General features: G+C 41.1%; 2 protein-coding genes across 3 annotated transcripts in view; one reads left to right on the top strand and one right to left on the bottom strand.

The window, feature by feature from the left end:
* Window positions 1-9,155, top strand: part of LOC108022354 (dnaJ homolog subfamily C member 16) — a 274,183-nt gene extending 265,028 nt beyond the window's left edge. Inside the window, exon 12 of one of the 2 annotated variants that reach the window (XM_050886281.1) lies at window positions 8,922-9,155. In XM_050886281.1, coding sequence (XP_050742238.1) covers window positions 8,922-9,140 — 219 coding nt within the window. In that variant the 3' untranslated portion in view covers window positions 9,141-9,155. Of the gene's footprint in view, window positions 1-2,864; window positions 3,099-8,921 lie in introns of those variants that run through there. The other variant, XM_050886280.1, reaches the window with a different exon arrangement.
* A 3,739-nt stretch (window positions 9,156-12,894) lies between these two features.
* Window positions 12,895-14,041, bottom strand: LOC127010877 (histone-lysine N-methyltransferase SETMAR-like). Its single transcript, XM_050886291.1, has 2 exons — window positions 13,478-14,041; window positions 12,895-13,385 (listed from the first exon to the last, which is right to left on the bottom strand). The coding sequence occupies exons 1-2, from the start codon at window positions 13,526-13,528 to the stop codon at window positions 12,945-12,947; spliced, it is 492 nt and encodes a 163-aa protein (XP_050742248.1). The 5' UTR covers window positions 13,529-14,041; the 3' UTR covers window positions 12,895-12,944.
* Between the last annotated feature and the right edge of the window lie 3,145 nt (window positions 14,042-17,186).

Raw genomic sequence — 17,186 nt, 5'->3', positions numbered from 1 at the left:
GACATTAACTCTGCTACCTTGTCCTGAATCCGCTCCAACGCATGGAAATCTTGGATTACCTGACCGCCTTCGTAGCGGACTACTTCAACGACAGAGCGCTCACATACGAGTATTCCTATGAAGTCGGAGAGCATGAGTACCAGATGACAGGAGGAGTACCTCAAGGCTCAGTCCTATTTCTTAGCTTTATTTAATAAAATTATAAAAAGATGCCAGCCGCTGGAAAGGTACCCAACTACCCGGGGTAGTCAAGTGTATCATCTCATCATGCCTTACTCTTGCCCTTGTTCCATGGTTTTGACGAAAGCCAAATTGATGAGCAGGGATAAAACTGTGTGCTCCTAGATATGGTATTGTGCGAGTTAGAAGGCATTTTTTGAACAACTCAGACAGACACGATAATAAACTAATTGGTCTGATGATGACGGAATTATGTGGTTTTTTGCGGGCTTCGGTATAATAATGATAATCGATTTTTTCCAACTTTCGGATAGTAGCCGAGAGTTATGATCCCATTAAAGAGCTTGCAGATAGCCCCAATGGTAGAGTTTGGATGTTCAATTAACATTTTTGCGGTTATCACCGCCAAGTGCCTTTTTCTGTTTCAGTTCCCCAATGTCTTTCGCGATCTCCTTTGACTGAAACAATGGCGGTAGGGAAACAGGTTGTGGTAGGACAAATGAACCAGTGGCAGGGTTCGACTCGAAAACGTTTCGGAGATGTATAGGTAAAGTTTTGGCTGTATCTTCGTCCCTGTGGAACCAGCTGAATTTGTTATAAGAGTGACTATTTCGCTTGGAGAGCTGGGATTTGGGTTGACGAAAGCTTTTTAATGTACCGCAGCGGTGCATTTTCTGTTTCTTGCTTTAGAGCTCGATTTAGTGTGCGAGGGGCTTCCTTAAGACGTTGTTTTGATGCCTTCCGTCTCAGGCGCCTCTTTTCTAGGACTAGCCGTTCAAGTTGCATATTAGTTTTAAAGTGGTTGCTTTGCACGTCTCTGCGTTGTGGTGTTGAGATAGTGGCTGCCTTCACGAATACTTCTTCAAGAGCTTAAATAGAGCAGTCGATGTCCACTTCGATGTTGAAGTGAGAAGTTAATTTGAAGTGTGATCTTACATACTTTTTATATTTTAACTAGTTGGTTCTGTGCGACGTTAGCCTGTGGGGTGATATGTAGTTTTTGTGCTTTGAAGAAGAGTTATTAGCATAGGCTAATGGTCTAACGACAGGTCCAAAAGCCCTTTGAAGCTAATTATATTGCGGGAAATGTTTTTGTCTCCGCAAAGTCTATTAGGTCTTGGGCTGCCAGGGAAAGCATATACTAATTTGTTGTTCGGTTTTATGATTGCATTGTATAATTGCCTTCCTTTGGGAGTGTTGTAGTAGTGGGTTTTCCGTCCCTGATCGAAGTTGCCGTACCGAAGGGATCTTCCGGAGTCGTACGCGAAAAAGTGTACACATTTTGGGTATTCCGATGACGCGTTGCATGCTTTTCGCAAGCGGTTCTTCATCTCTTTGTAAATTGTACTGCCTCTGTAGTTTGCGGTGTGGTTACTTTAGCAGTTAACGCATTTTTTCTTTTTGGGGTATTCTTTGTTGGCAGTCTCCACAAGCTGCACAGACTGTTCGAAGTGAACAGAATGCACTGGTGTGTCCATACTCCTGACAATTTGTGCATTGCACTGAGCCGTTCCTTTTATGTGGCTCTTCCACGTTAATTTTTCGGTGCGATAAGTTGGCAAGTTATAAATGCGGTGCACCTTATTTTTCTTTAAGATTCTGCTGTCTGGCTCCAGCTCGACCCTGAATAGTGGATGAGGCTGTAAAGCATCAATAACTTCCTGGGCGGTTACGTCGGGCTCGATTCCTTTTAGTACCACCTGCAGGTCCTTGCTGCTTTTTAGTAGGTACATGTAGTAGCTTTTCCTAGCTTCTTCCAGGTATTTGCATACAGCTCGGAAATGTTCTTCAGGTTTGGTCTGCAGCTTGGTTTCATGGATATTCCCTTTTGCGACCGAAACAACATAAAAGTTTCCGTCCCTGGTCAGCGCAACAACTTTGTTGACCAGGGCGTTCGAGATTTTATCCATATTGTATTGTAAATAAAAATGATTGGTTTTCTGTTTGTGTGTTTGTATAAATACCTATTTGATCACATTGTGGATGTACTCGTATTGAGTAGCTTAAGAAATAAAACTTTTGTTCTACGACTATTAGAAAAGTTAGTTCGTTTATTAGGAACACCAAAACAAAGTATAATTACTTTTTGAAAAGGTAATTTAATATTATAGACAAACATAAGAGATTTAATGTTAAGCAAATAAACGAATATTTAAAACCACTTTCTTTTTTTTTCTCAAAATTTGTTCGAACGATATACTTTTGAATTTTAAACTTGACCCCTTGATATTCTTCAACTTTTAATATACTTGTATAACTTATTCGTCAGAAAAATTACGGTTTTAAAGATAGTGGGCGATAAAAAATGCAACCCATTCCAGTTCAGTATGAAAAACATTTAAGGTATATTTAATTTAAATGCCAAAAACCAGCAACATCAATTTTTTTATATGTTTTGCCCAAATTGTCTTTTATCAGGACAACACCACGGTGACACGCCCTAAGCTTCGGGAGCTTGGATGGTATTTTGTGTTGCATCCAAAGATCCAAGCTATTTCCACCTGTTTCTGTCCATGCCGAACCCGCTTGGTAGTCTCACCACAAGATAGTGAAAAATGGGTCTTCGTTTTGAATTGGGTTAATCAATATATTTTTCAACCTTATTACCCTTTTTACGTGATTTGTTATACTTAAATGCTAAGATAAACGATTTTAAAATAATATTATATTTTTTTGAATTTCAGAGAATACTAAAAATAACAAAAATACTTTTGAATACAAAGGAGGATCCTGAGGTCGGGACGTTTTTAGAAGGAGGATACTCTGAAGAATCTGACACAGATTCAAATATACTTTTAGAAGATAATTTACTAAATGGTCTGGACTATTGGCTTGAAAAATTGTTTGATGGAAGAACACAAAAATACTATATAAATTATTGGCCAGACTTTACTACAAAGTAATACTGATAAGAGTACCTAAACTAAATGTTTATAAAAAAAACATTAAAACATTTAAAGTCAAATAAGAATCAGTCGCTTAATTTGTACATGAACCACACTCCTGCACTTCGTAATAACTCTGATAGAATTCCAATTCAGGGGCTGTATAAAGTAAAATATCCTGGAGCGCTTTATTATACCCTTGCAGAGGCTATAATAATTTCAGTCAGAAGTTTGCAACGCAGTGAAGGAAACGTTTCCGACCCCATAAAGTATATATATTCTTGATCAGCGTCGCTAGACGAGTCGATCTAGCCATGTCCGTCTGTCCGTCCGTCTGTCTGTCCGTTTCTACGCAAACTAGTCTCTCAGTTTTAAAACTATCGGTCTGAAAATTTTCCAAAAGTCTTCTTACTATTGAAGGTAGTTTCTAAGTCGGAACGAGCCGGATCGGCAACTATGTCTTATAGCTCCTAAAAGAACTATCGGGGAAATAATTAAACAACAATTATATTTTTGGTGTGTTTAAAAAGTAAGGTGACTTTGTATTTTAAAAAAAAACCTAATAATTTATTTATCAATATTAATGTTGTCCCCTTCAAAGTAATCCCCCTCAGATACAATACACTTATGTCAACGGTTTTTCCAATCCTCAAAGCACTTCCCATAAACACTTTTCGGTATAGCCTTGAGCTCTTCCAGCGATGCAGTCTTTATCTCTTCAATCGTTGCAAATCTCCGTCCTTTCATAGGTCTCTTTAGTTTTGGGAACAAGAAAAAGTCACATGAGGCCAAATCCGGTGAATATAGTGGCTGAGGCATTATTGTGGTGTTGTTTTTGGCCAAAAAATCTCTCACAAGCAAAGATGAGTGAGCAGGGTCATTATCGTGATGGAAAAGCCATGAATTGTTTTTCCACAATTCTGGAAGTTTCTTTCGTATTGCTTCTCGCAAACGGCGCATAACTTCCAGATAATACTGTTCATTGACCGAACGACCATATGGTAAGAACTCCTGATGCACCACGCCATGGTAATCGAAGAATACAGTGTTCAAAACTTTGACATTTGATGGAACTTGGCGTGCTTTTTTCGGTCTTGGCTCACCTGGGCTATTCCATTGTGACGATTGGGCTTTGGTTTCGATATCATAACCATATACCCATGATTCGACACCAGTTATGACCTATTTGAGTAACTCTGGGTCGTCGTTGACGTCATCCAACAGCTCTTGAGCGATGCTCATGCGACGGTTCTTTTGGTCAAAACTCAGCAATTTTGGGAAAAACTTTGATAACACACGACTCATGCCCAAAACGTTTGAAAAAATTTCATGGCACGAGCCAAGCGATATACCGACACCTTCAGCAACTTCTCTGATAGTGGTTCGATTTTCCAAAACAATTTTCTTCACTGCTTGAACGTTTTCATCAGTTGTTGACGTGCTTGGGCGTCCAAAGCGAGGCTCGTCATTGGCATCTTCCCGGTGTAATGAACAACGTTTACAATGGCAGCTGGAAAAACTTTCGATGCAACGCACGCTTTTATGTTTCGGCTGCGCTCGTCGGCTTGAGGGGATGGTATAGTGTTGCACCGAAAAATGCCTTAATGTTGTCAACTTATCTTAAAATTAGCGTGCTGCGACAAAATATGCCCCACAGATACACATAAACATGCACTGTAAGACACAACTACAACCGGAGATAACGAAACTACGAACTGACACCTCATATGCACACACACATTCAAACATGACCACTGATGTTGTTGTGGTCAATGCCCACCCTACCTATGGCCGTTACATCCTGGGGAGACCTCTTCCCACGGCCCCTTCCACATTCCTACCGGAGCTGCCCCAGCCCGAGTTCAACTACAAAATCTCTTAGAAAATCATTATAATTTATTGCCTAACTGTAAAGTGAAACATTCAACAAATAAACATTAGCATAGATGAACAAATAAATCTTAAAACATAAACGGGACGTTACAAAAAAATAACATTTAATTAAACAATATCTTAAAACTTTAATTGAGCCCTGGATTGCATTCGCAAATCGTAATTTTGAAAATTTGTCGCGCAGCGACTGCAGTCAGCGCTGTCAAAAGAAACTACACGCAGAATATATGAAAGTAAATTAAATCAAAACAACAAAAGCATTTGTGGATCTGATAGAACCAAAACTACAAACATAAAAATCCCTCGGCAATGGCCGGCTAGCGAGCTCAGACGCCGCCTTGTGCGCTCAAGTGGCGGTAAGGGGGAAAGGGGGGTATGCTAGCGGGCGACTACGTTCTTATCTTCTTTTCATTTACTTCTCGCGTTTCTTTGCGACGGTGCGCTCTAGTTTGCCCTGCGGGGTTTTTTTGTGACGTATTTGTGCTTCCCTAAGCAAGTCGAAAAACAAGTCAGCGCCGATCAGAATACCGAAGCGTTTGGACTTGTAAAAGTAGTGCTCTGCTAGGCGATATCATACCCTGAGATCGACGGTAAAATCGAGAAATTTCAATCGCGACCCAATTGTCGTTTTGACTGCGAGGCTATCTGAACACACGTAATTCCCAATGCCTCAGAAATTAGCCTCATACTGGTACCGTTTCAATTGCAGATTACTTACCAATTCATCCGTAATAAATTAAACTTTGACCCTGAGTATAGCAAAATCCTAGCGCACAGCTTGGCTCCTGACTGACTTTGAACCTCGACAAGGGCCGTTACAAGTAATACGTGATCTACTCTTTGCGGTAGAGGCTGACTAACCGAAGCACTTAGTGACTGTTGGGCTAATTAATTGTCTATAGGCGATATCAATTGATTGCTCGACGGTACTTGGGAGCTTGAGGTATGCCGATGCAGTGTGTGATGAGCCTTCGTATGTAGTCCTGGCTGCACAAAGGAAAGCCAACCACCTCATACAGACCCCTACGTATCGAAGCAGAAAGGTTGCTAGGTGGCCTAAATGGGTACTGCATCGTCTTTACCCTGGATGTCAAGAATGACATTAACTCTGCTACCTTGTCCTGAATCCGCTCCAACGCATGGAAATCTCGGATTACCTGACCGCCCTCGTAGCGGACTACTTCAACGACAGAGCGCTCACATACGAGTATTCCTATGAAGTCGGAGAGCATGAGTACCAGATGACAGGAGGAGTACCTCAAGGCTCAGTCCTATTTCTTAGCTTTATTTAATAAAATTATAAAAAGATGCCAGCCGCTGGAAAGGTACCCAACTACCCGGGGTAGTCAAGTGTATCATCTCATCATGCCTTACTCTTGCCCTTGTTCCATGGTTTTGACGAAAGCCAAATTGATGAGCAGGGATAAAACTGTGTGCTCCTAGATATGGTATTGTGCGAGTTAGAAGGCATTTTTTGAACAACTCAGACAGACACGATAATAAACTAATTGGTCTGATGATGACGGAATTATGTGGTTTTTTGCGGGCTTCGGTATAATAATGATAATCGATTTTTTCCAATTTTCGGATAGTAGCCGAGAGTTATGATCCCATTAAAGAGCTTGCAGATAGCCCCAATGGTAGAGTTTGGATGTTCAATTAACATTTTTGCGGTTATCACCGCCAAGTGCCTTTTTCTGTTTCAGTTCCCCAATGTCTTTCGCGATCTCCTTTGACTGAAACAATGGCGGTAGGGAAACAGGTTGTGGTAGGACAAATGAACCAGTGGCAGGGTTCGACTCGAAAACGTTTCGGAGATGTATAGGTAAAGTTTTGGCTGTATCTTCGTCCCTGTGGAACCAGCTGAATTTGTTATAAGAGTGACTATTTCGCTTGGAGAGCTGGGATTTGGGTTGACGAAAGCTTTTTAATGTACCGCAGCGGTGCATTTTCTGTTTCTTGCTTTAGAGCTCGATTTAGTGTGCGAGGGGCTTCCTTAAGACGTTGTTTTGATGCCTTCCGTCTCAGGCGCCTCTTTTCTAGGACTAGCCGTTCAAGTTGCATATTAGTTTTAAAGTGGTTGCTTTGCACGTCTCTGCGTTGTGGTGTTGAGATAGTGGCTGCCTTCACGAATACTTCTTCAAGAGCTTAAATAGAGCAGTCGATGTCCACTTCGATGTTGAAGTGAGAAGTTAATTTGAAGTGTGATCTTACATACTTTTTATATTTTAACTAGTTGGTTCTGTGCGACGTTAGCCTGTGGGGTGATATGTAGTTTTTGTGCTTTGAAGAAGAGTTATTAGCATAGGCTAATGGTCTAACGACAGGTCCAAAAGCCCTTTGAAGCTAATTATATTGCGGGAAATGTTTTTGTCTCCGCAAAGTCTATTAGGTCTTGGGCTGCCAGGGAAAGCATATACTAATTTGTTGTTCGGTTTTATGATTGCATTGTATAATTGCCTTCCTTTGGGAGTGTTGTAGTAGTGGGTTTTCCGTCCCTGATCGAAGTTGCCGTACCGAAGAGATCTTCCGGAGTCGTACGCGAAAAAGTGTACACATTTTGGGTATTCTGATGACGCGTTGCATGCTTTTCGCAAGCGGTTCTTCATCTCTTTGTAAATTGTACTGCCTCTGTAGTTTGCGGTGTGGTTACTTTAGCAGTTAACGCATTTTTTCTTTTTGGGGTATTCTTTGTTGGCAGTCTCCACAAGCTGCACAGACTGTTCGAAGTGAACAGAATGCACTGGTGTGTCCATACTCCTGACAATTTGTGCATTGCACTGAGCCGTTCCTTTTATGTGGCTCTTCCACGTTAATTCTTCGGTGCGATAAGTTGGCAAGTTATAAATGCGGTGCACCTTATTTTTCTTTAAGATTCTGCTGTCTGGCTCCAGCTCGACCCTGAATAGTGGATGAGGCTGTAAAGCATCAATAACTTCCTGGGCGGTTACGTCGGGCTCGATTCCTTTTAGTACCACCTGCAGGTCCTTGCTGCTTTTTAGTAGGTACATGTAGTAGCTTTTCCTAGCTTCTTCCAGGTATTTGCATACAGCTCGGAAATGTTCTTCAGGTTTGGTCTGCAGCTTGGTTTCATGGATATTCCCTTTTGCGACCGAAACAACATAAAAGTTTCCGTCCCTGGTCAGCGCAACAACTTTGTTGACCAGGGCGTTCGAGATTTTATCCATATTGTATTGTAAATAAAAATGATTGGTTTTCTGTTTGTGTGTTTGTATAAATACCTATTTGATCACATTGTGGATGTACTCGTATTGAGTAGCTTAAGAAATAAAACTTTTGTTCTACGACTATTAGAAAAGTTAGTTCGTTTATTAGGAACACCAAAACAAAGTATAATTACTTTTTGAAAAGGTAATTTAATATTATAGACAAACATAAGAGATTTAATGTTAAGCAAATAAACGAATATTTAAAACCACTTTCTTTTTTTTTTCTCAAAATTTGTTCGAACGATATACTTTTGAATTTTAAACTTGACCCCTTGATATTCTTCAACTTTTAATATACTTGTATAACTTATTCGTCAGAAAAATTACGGTTTTAAAGATAGTGGGCGATAAAAAATGCAACCCATTCCAGTTCAGTATGAAAAACATTTAAGGTATATTTAATTTAAATGCCAAAAACCAGCAACATCAATTTTTTTATATGTTTTGCCCAAATTGTCTTTTATCAGGACAACACCACGGTGACACGCCCTAAGCTTCGGGAGCTTGGATGGTATTTTGTGTTGCATCCAAAGATCCAAGCTATTTCCACCTGTTTCTGTCCATGCCGAACCCGCTTGGTAGTCTCACCACAAGATAGTGAAAATTCGGTCTTCGTTTTGAATTGGGTTAATCAATATATTTTTCAACCTTATTACCCTTTTTACGTGATTTGTTATACTTAAATGCTAAGATAAACGATTTTAAAATAATATTATATTTTTTTGAATTTCAGAGAATACTAAAAATAACAAAAATACTTTTGAATACAAAGGAGGATCCTGAGGTCGGGACGTTTTTAGAAGGAGGATACTCTGAAGAATCTGACACAGATTCAAATATACTTTTAGAAGATAATTTACTAAATGGTCTGGACTATTGGCTTGAAAAATTGTTTGATGGAAGAACACAAAAATACTATATAAATTATTGGCCAGACTTTACTACAAAGTAATACTGATAAGAGTACCTAAACTAAATGTTTATAAAAAAAACATTAAAACATTTAAAGTCAAATAAGAATCAGTCGCTTAATTTGTACATGAACCACACTCCTGCACTTCGTAATAACTCTGATAGAATTCCAATTCAGGGGCTGTATAAAGTAAAATATCCTGGAGCGCTTTATTATACCCTTGCAGAGGCTATAATAATTTCAGTCAGAAGTTTGCAACGCAGTGAAGGAAACGTTTCCGACCCCATAAAGTATATATATTGTTGATCAGCGTCGCTAGACGAGGCGATCTTGCCATGTCCGTCTGTCCGTCCGTCTGTCTGTCCGTTTCTACGCAAACTAGTCTCTCAGTTTTAAAACTATCGGTCTGAAAATTTTCCAAAAGTCTTCTTACTATTGAAGGTAGTTTCTAAGTCGGAACGAGCCGGATCGGCCAACTATGTCTTATAGCTCCTAAAAGAACTATCGGGGAAATAATTAAACAACAATTATATTTTTGGTGTGTTTAAAAAGTAAGGTGACTTTGTATTTTAAAAAAAAACCTAATAATTTATTTATCAATATTAATGTTGTCCCCTTCAAAGTAATCCCCCTCAGATACAATACACTTATGCCAACGGTTTTTCCAATCCTCAAAGCACTTCCCATAAACACTTTTCGGTATAGCCTTGAGCTCTTCCAGCGATGCAGTCTTTATCTCTTCAATCGTTGCAAATCTCCGTCCTTTCATAGGTCTCTTTAGTTTTGGGAACAAGAAAAAGTCACATGAGGCCAAATCCGGTGAATATAGTGGCTGAGGCATTATTGTGGTGTTGTTTTTGGCCAAAAAATCTCTCACAAGCAAAGATGAGTGAGCAGGGTCATTATCGTGATGGAAAAGCCATGAATTGTTTTTCCACAATTCTGGAAGTTTCTTTCGTATTGCTTCTCGCAAACGGCGCATAACTTCCAGATAATACTGTTCATTGACCGAACGACCATATGGTAAGAACTCCTGATGCACCACGCCATGGTAATCGAAGAATACAGTGTTCAAAACTTTGACATTTGATGGAACTTGGCGTGCTTTTTTCGGTCTTGGCTCACCTGGGCTATTCCATTGTGACGATTGGGCTTTGGTTTCGATATCACCAGTTATGATTCGACACCAGTTATGACCTATTTGAGTAACTCTGGGTCGTCGTTGACGTCATCCAACAGCTCTTGAGCGATGCTCATGCGACGGTTCTTTTGGTCAAAACTCAGCAATTTTGGGAAAAACTTTGATAACACACGACTCATGCCCAAAACGTTTGAAAAAATTTCATGGCACGAGCCAAGCGATATACCGACACCTTCAGCAACTTCTCTGATAGTGGTTCGATTTTCCAAAACAATTTTCTTCACTGCTTGAACGTTTTCATCAGTTGTTGACGTGCTTGGGCGTCCAAAGCGAGGCTCGTCATTGGCATCTTCCCGGTGTAATGAACAACGTTTACAATGGCAGCTGGAAAAACTTTCGATGCAACGCACGCTTTTATGTTTCGGCTGCGCTCGTCGGCTTGAGGGGATGGTATAGTGTTGCACCGAAAAATGCCTTAATGTTGTCAACTTATCTTAAAATTAGCGTGCTGCGACAAAATATGCCCCACAGATACACATAAACATGCACTGTAAGACACAACTACAACCGGAGATAACGAAACTACGAACTGACACCTCATATGCACACACACATTCAAACATGACCACTGATGTTGTTGTGGTCAATGCCCACCCTACCTATGGCCGTTACATCCTGGGGAGACCTCTTCCCACGGCCCCTTCCACATTCCTACCGGAGCTGCCCCAGCCCGAGTTCAACTACAAAATCTCTTAGAAAATCATTATAATTTATTGCCTAACTGTAAAGTGAAACATTAAACAAATAAACATTAGCATAGATGAACAAATAAATCTTAAAACATAAACGGGACGTTAAATACAAAAATACAAAAAAATAACATTTAATTAAACAATATCTTAAAACTTTAATTGAGCCCTGGATTGCATTCGCAAATCTTAATTTTGAAAATTTGTCGCGCAGCGACTGCAGTCAGCGCTGCCAAAAGAAACTACACGCAGAATATATGAAAGTAAATTAAATCAAAACAACAAAAGCATTTGTGGATCTGATAGAACCAAAACTACAAACATAAAAATACCTCGGCAATGGCCGGCTAGCGAGCTCAGACGCCGCCTTGTGCGCTCAAGTGGCGGTAAGGGGGAAAGGGAGGGATGCTAGCGGGCGACTACGTTCTTATCTTCTTTTCATTTACTTCTCGCGTTTCTTTGCGACGGTGCGCTCTAGTTTGCCCTGCGGGGTTTTTTTGTGACGTATTTGTGCTTCCCTAAGCAAGTCGAAAAACAAGTCAGCGCCGATCAGAATACCGAAGCGTTTGGACTTGTAAAAGTAAGGCTCTGCTAGGCGATATCATTAGGAATCCAATCGGTTGCTTCTAAACAATACCCTGAGATCGACGGTAAAATCGAGAGATTTCAATCGCGACCCAATTGTCGTCTTGACTGCGAGGCTAGCTGAACACACGTAATTCCCAATGCCTCAGAAATTAGCCTCATACTGGTACCGTTTCAATTGCAGATTACTTACCAATTCATCCGTAATAAATTAAACTTTGACCCTGAGTATAGCAAAATCCTAGCGCACAGCTTGGCTCCTGACTGACTTTGAACCTCGACAAGGGCCGTTACAAGTAATACGTGATCTACTCTTTGCGGTAGAGGCTGACTAACCGAAGCACTTAGTGACTGTTGGGCTAATTAATTGTCTATAGGCGATATCAATTGATTGCTCGACGGTACTTCGGAGCTTGAGGTATGCCGATGCAGTGTGTGATGAGCCTTCGTATGTAGTCCTGGCTGCACAAAGGAAAGCCAACCACCTCATACAGACCCCTACGTATCGAAGCAGAAAGGTTGCTAGGTGGCCTAAATGGGTACTGCATCGTCTGTACCCTGGATGTCAAGAATGACATTAACTCTGCTACCTTGTCCTGAATCCGCTCCAACGCATGGAAATCTCGGATTACCTGACCGCCCTCGTAGCGGACTACTTCAACGACAGAGCGCTCACATACGAGTATTCCTATGAAGTCGGAGAGCATGAGTACCAGATGACAGGAGGAGTACCTCAAGGCTCAGTCCTATTTCTTAGCTTTATTTAATAAAATTATAAAAAGATGCTAGCCGCTGGAAAGGTACCCAACTACCCGGGGTAGTCAAGTGTATCATCTCATCATGCCTTACTCTTGCCCTTGTTCTATGGCTTTGACGAAAGCCAAATTGATGAGCAGGGATAACACTGTGTGCTCCTAGATATGGTATTGTGCGAGTTAGAAGGCATTTTTTGAACAACTCAGACAGACACGATAATAAACTAATTGGTCGGATGATGACGGAATTGTGTGGTTTTTTGCGGGCTTCGGTATAATAATGATAATCGATTTTTTCCAAAATTCGGATAGTAGCCGAGAGTTATGATCCCATTAAAGAGCTTGCAGATAGCCCCAATGGTAGAGTTTGGATGTTCAATTAACATTTTTGCGGTTATCACCGCCAAGTGCCTTTTTCTGTTTCAGTTCCCCAATGTCTTTCGCGATCTCCTTTGACTGAAACAATGGCGGTAGGGAAACAGATTGTGGTAGGACAAATGAACCAGTGGCAGGGTTCGACTTGAACTATCGGGGAAATAATTAAACAACAATTATATTTTTGGTGTGTTTAAAAAGTAAGGTGACTTTGTATTTTAAAAAAAAACCTAATAATTTATTTATCAATATTAATGTTGTCCCCTTCAAAGTAATCCCCCTCAGATACAATACACTTATGCCAACGGTTTTTCCAATCCTCAAAGCACTTCCCATAAACACTTTTCGGTATAGCCTTGAGCTCTTCCAGCGATGCAGTCTTTATCTCTTCAATCGTTGCAAATCTCCGTCCTTTCATAGGTCTCTTTAGTTTTGGGAACAAGAAAAAGTCACATGAGGCCAAATCCGGTGAATATAGTGGCTGAGGCATTATGGTGTTGTTTTTGGCCAAAAAATCTCTCACAAGCAAAGATGAGTGAGCAGGGTCATTATCGTGATGGAAAAGCCATGAATTGTTTTTCCACAATTCTGGAAGTTTCTTTCGTATTGCTTCTCGCAAACGGCGCATAACTTCCAGATAATACTGTTCATTGACCGTACGACCATATGGTAAGAACTCCTGATGCACCACGCCATGGTAATCGAAGAATACAGTGTTCAAAACTTTGACATTTGATGGAACTTGGCGTGCTTTTTTCGGTCTTGGCTCACCTGGGCTCTTCCATTGTGACGATTGGGCTTTGGTTTCGATATCATAACCATATACCCATGATTCGACACCAGTTATGACCTTTTTGAGTAACTCTGGGTCGTCGTTGACGTCATCCGACAGCTCTTGAGCGATGCTCATGCGACGGTTCTTTTGGTCAAAACTCAGCAATTTTGGGAAAAACTTCGATAACACACGACTCATGCCCAAAACGTTAGAAAAAATTTCAAGGCACGAGCCAAGCGATATACCGACACCTTCAGCAACTTCTCTGATAGTGATTCGATTTTCCAAAACAATTTTCTTCACTGCTTGAACGTTTTCATCAGTTGTTGACGTGCTTGGGCGTCCAAAGCGAGGCTCGTCATTGGCATCTTCCCGGTGAATGAACAACGTTTACAATGGCAGCTGGAAAAACTTTCGATGCAACGCACGCTTTTATGTTTCGGCTGCGCTCGTCGGCTTGAGGGGATGGTATAGTGTTGCACCGAAAAATGCCTTAATGTTGTCAACTTATCTTAAAATTAGCGTGCTGCGACAAAATATGCCCCACAGATACACATAAACATGCATGTAAGACACAACTACAACCGGAGATAACGAAACTACGAACTGACACCTCATATGCACACACACATTCAAACATGACCACTGATGTTGTTGTGGTCAATGCCCACCCTACCTATGGCCGTTACATCCTGGGGAGACCTCTTCCCACGGCCCCTTCCACATTCCTACCGGAGCTGCCCCAGCCCGAGTTCAACTACAAAATCTCTTAGAAAATCATTATAATTTATTGCCTAACTGTAAAGTGAAACATTCAACAAATAAACATTAGCATAGATGAACAAATAAATCTTAAAACATAGACGGGACGTTACAAAAAAATAACATTTAATTAAACAATATCTTAAAACTTTAATTGAGCCCTGGATTGCATTCGCAAATCGTAATTTTGAAAATTTGTCGCGCAGCGACTGCAGTCAGCGCTGTCAAAAGAAACTACACGCAGAATATATGAAAGTAAATTAAATCAAAACAACAAAAGCATTTGTGGATCTGATAGAACCAAAACTACAAACATAAAAATCCCTCGGCAATGGCCGGCTAGCGAGCTCAGACGCCGCCTTGTGCGCTCAAGTGGCGGTAAGGGGGAAAGGGAGGGATGCTAGCGGGCGACTACGTTCTTATCTTCTTTTCATTTACTTCTCGCGTTTCTTTGCGACGGTGCGCTCTAGTTTGCCCTGCGGGGTTTTTTTGTGACGTATTTGTGCTTCCCTAAGCAAGTCGAAAAACAAGTCAGCGCCGATCAGAATACCGAAGCGTTTGGACTTGTAAAAGTAAGGCTCTGCTAGGCGATATCATTAGGAATCCAATCGGTTGCTTCTAAACAATACCCTGAGATCGACTGTAAAATCGAGAGATTTCAATCGCGACCCAATTGTCGTCTTGACTGCGAGGCTAGCTGAACACACGTAATTCCCAATGCCTCAGAAATTAGCCTCATACTGGTACCGTTTCAATTGCAGATTATTTACCAATTCATCCGTAATAAATTAAACTTTGACCCTGAGTATAGCAAAATCCTAGCGCACAGCTTGGCTCCTGACTGACTTTGAACCTCGACAAGGGCCGTTACAAGTAATACGTGATCTACTCTTTGCGGTAGAGGCTGACTAACCGAAGCACTTAGTGACTGTTGGGCTAATTAATTGTCTATAGGCGATATCAATTGATTGCTCGACGGTACTTGGGAGCTTGAGGTATGCCGATGCAGTGTGTGATGAGCCTTCGTATGTAGTCCTGGCTGCACAAAGGAAAGCCAACCACCTCATACAGACCCCTACGTATCGAAGCAGAAAGGTTGCTAGGTACCCTGGATGTCAAGAATGACATTAACTCTGCTACCTTGTCCTGAATCCGCTCCAACGCATGGAAATCTCGGATTACCTGACCGCCCTCGTAGCGGACTACTTCAACGACAGAGCGCTCACATACGAGTATTCCTATGAAGTCGGAGAGCATGAGTACCAGATGACAGGAGGAGTACCTCAAGGCTCAGTCCTATTTCTTAGCTTTATTTAATAAAATTATAAAAAGATGCTAGCCGCTGGAAAAGTACCCAACTACCCGGGGTAGTCAAGTGTATCATCTCATCATGCCTTACTCTTGCCCTTGTTCCATGGTTTTGACGAAAGCCAAATTGATGAGCAGGGATAACACTGTGTGCTCCTAGATATGGTATTGTGCGAGTTAGAAGACATTTTTTGAACAACTCAGACAGACACGATAATAAACTAATTGGTCTGATGATGACGGAATTGTGTGGTTTTTTGCGGGCTTCGGTATAATAATGATAATCGATTTTTTCCAAAATTCGGATAGTAGCCGAGAGTTATGATCCCATTAAAGAGCTTGCAGATAGCCCCAATGGTAGAGTTTGGATGTTCAATTAACATTTTTGCGGTTATCACCGCCAAGTGCCTTTTTCTGTTTCAGTTCCCCAATGTCTTTCGCGATCTCCTTTGACTGAAACAATGGCGGTAGGGAAACAGGTTGTGGTAGGACAAATGAACCAGTGGCAGGGTTCGACTCGAACTATCGGGGAAATAATTAAACAACAATTATATTTTTGGTGTGTTTAAAAAGTAAGGTGACTTTGTATTTTAAAAAAAAAACCTAATAATTTATTTATCAATATTAATGTTGTCCCCTTCAAAGTAATCCCCCTCAGATACAATACACTTATGCCAACGGTTTTTCCAATCCTCAAAGCACTTCCCATAAACACTTTTCGGTATAGCCTTGAGCTCTTCCAGCGATGCAGTCTTTATCTCTTCAATCGTTGCAAATCTCCGTCCTTTCATCGGTCTCTTTAGTTTTGGGAACAAGAAAAAGTCACATGAGGCCAAATCCGGTGAATATAGTGGCTGAGGCATTATTGTGGTGTTGTTTTTGGCCAAAAAATCTCTCACAAGCAAAGATGAGTGAGCAGGGTCATTATCGTGATGGAAAAGCCATGAATTGTTTTTCCACAATTCTGGAAGTTTCTTTCGTATTGCTTCTCGCAAACGGCGCATAACTTCCAGATAATACTGTTCATTGACCGTACGACCATATGGTAAGAACTCCTGATGCACCACGCCATGGTAATCGAAGAATACAGTGTTCAAAACTTTGACATTTGATGGAACTTGGCGTGCTTTTTTCGGTCTTGGCTCACCTGGGCTCTTCCATTGTGACGATGGGGCTTTGGTTTCGATATCATAACCATATACCCATGATTCGACACCAGTTATGACCTTTTTGAGTAACTCTGGGTCGTCGTTGATGTCATCCAACAGCTCTTGAGCGATGCTCATGCGACGGTTCTTTTGGTCAAAACTCAGCAATTTTGGGAAAAACTTCGATAACACACGACTCATGCCCAAAACGTTTGAAAAAATTTCATGGCACGAGCCAAGCGATATACCGACACCTTCAGCAACTTCTCTGATAGTGATTCGATTTTCCAAAACAATTTTCTTCACTGCTTGAACGTTTTCATCAGTTGTTGACGTGCTTGGGCGTCCAAAGCGAGGCTCGTCATTGGCATCTTCCCGGTGAATGAACAACGTTTACAATGGCAGCTGGAAAAACTTTCGATGCAACGCACGCTTTTATGTTTCGGCTGCGCTCGTCGGCTTGAGGGGATGGTATAGTGTTGCACCG

Source organism: Drosophila biarmipes, chromosome 3L (genome assembly GCF_025231255.1).
Source record: "Drosophila biarmipes strain raj3 chromosome 3L, RU_DBia_V1.1, whole genome shotgun sequence".
Lineage (NCBI taxonomy): Eukaryota > Metazoa > Arthropoda > Insecta > Diptera > Drosophilidae > Drosophila > Drosophila biarmipes.
Note: the sequence above shows the minus strand (reverse complement) of the source record. Positions and strands in the feature narration are given on the sequence as shown.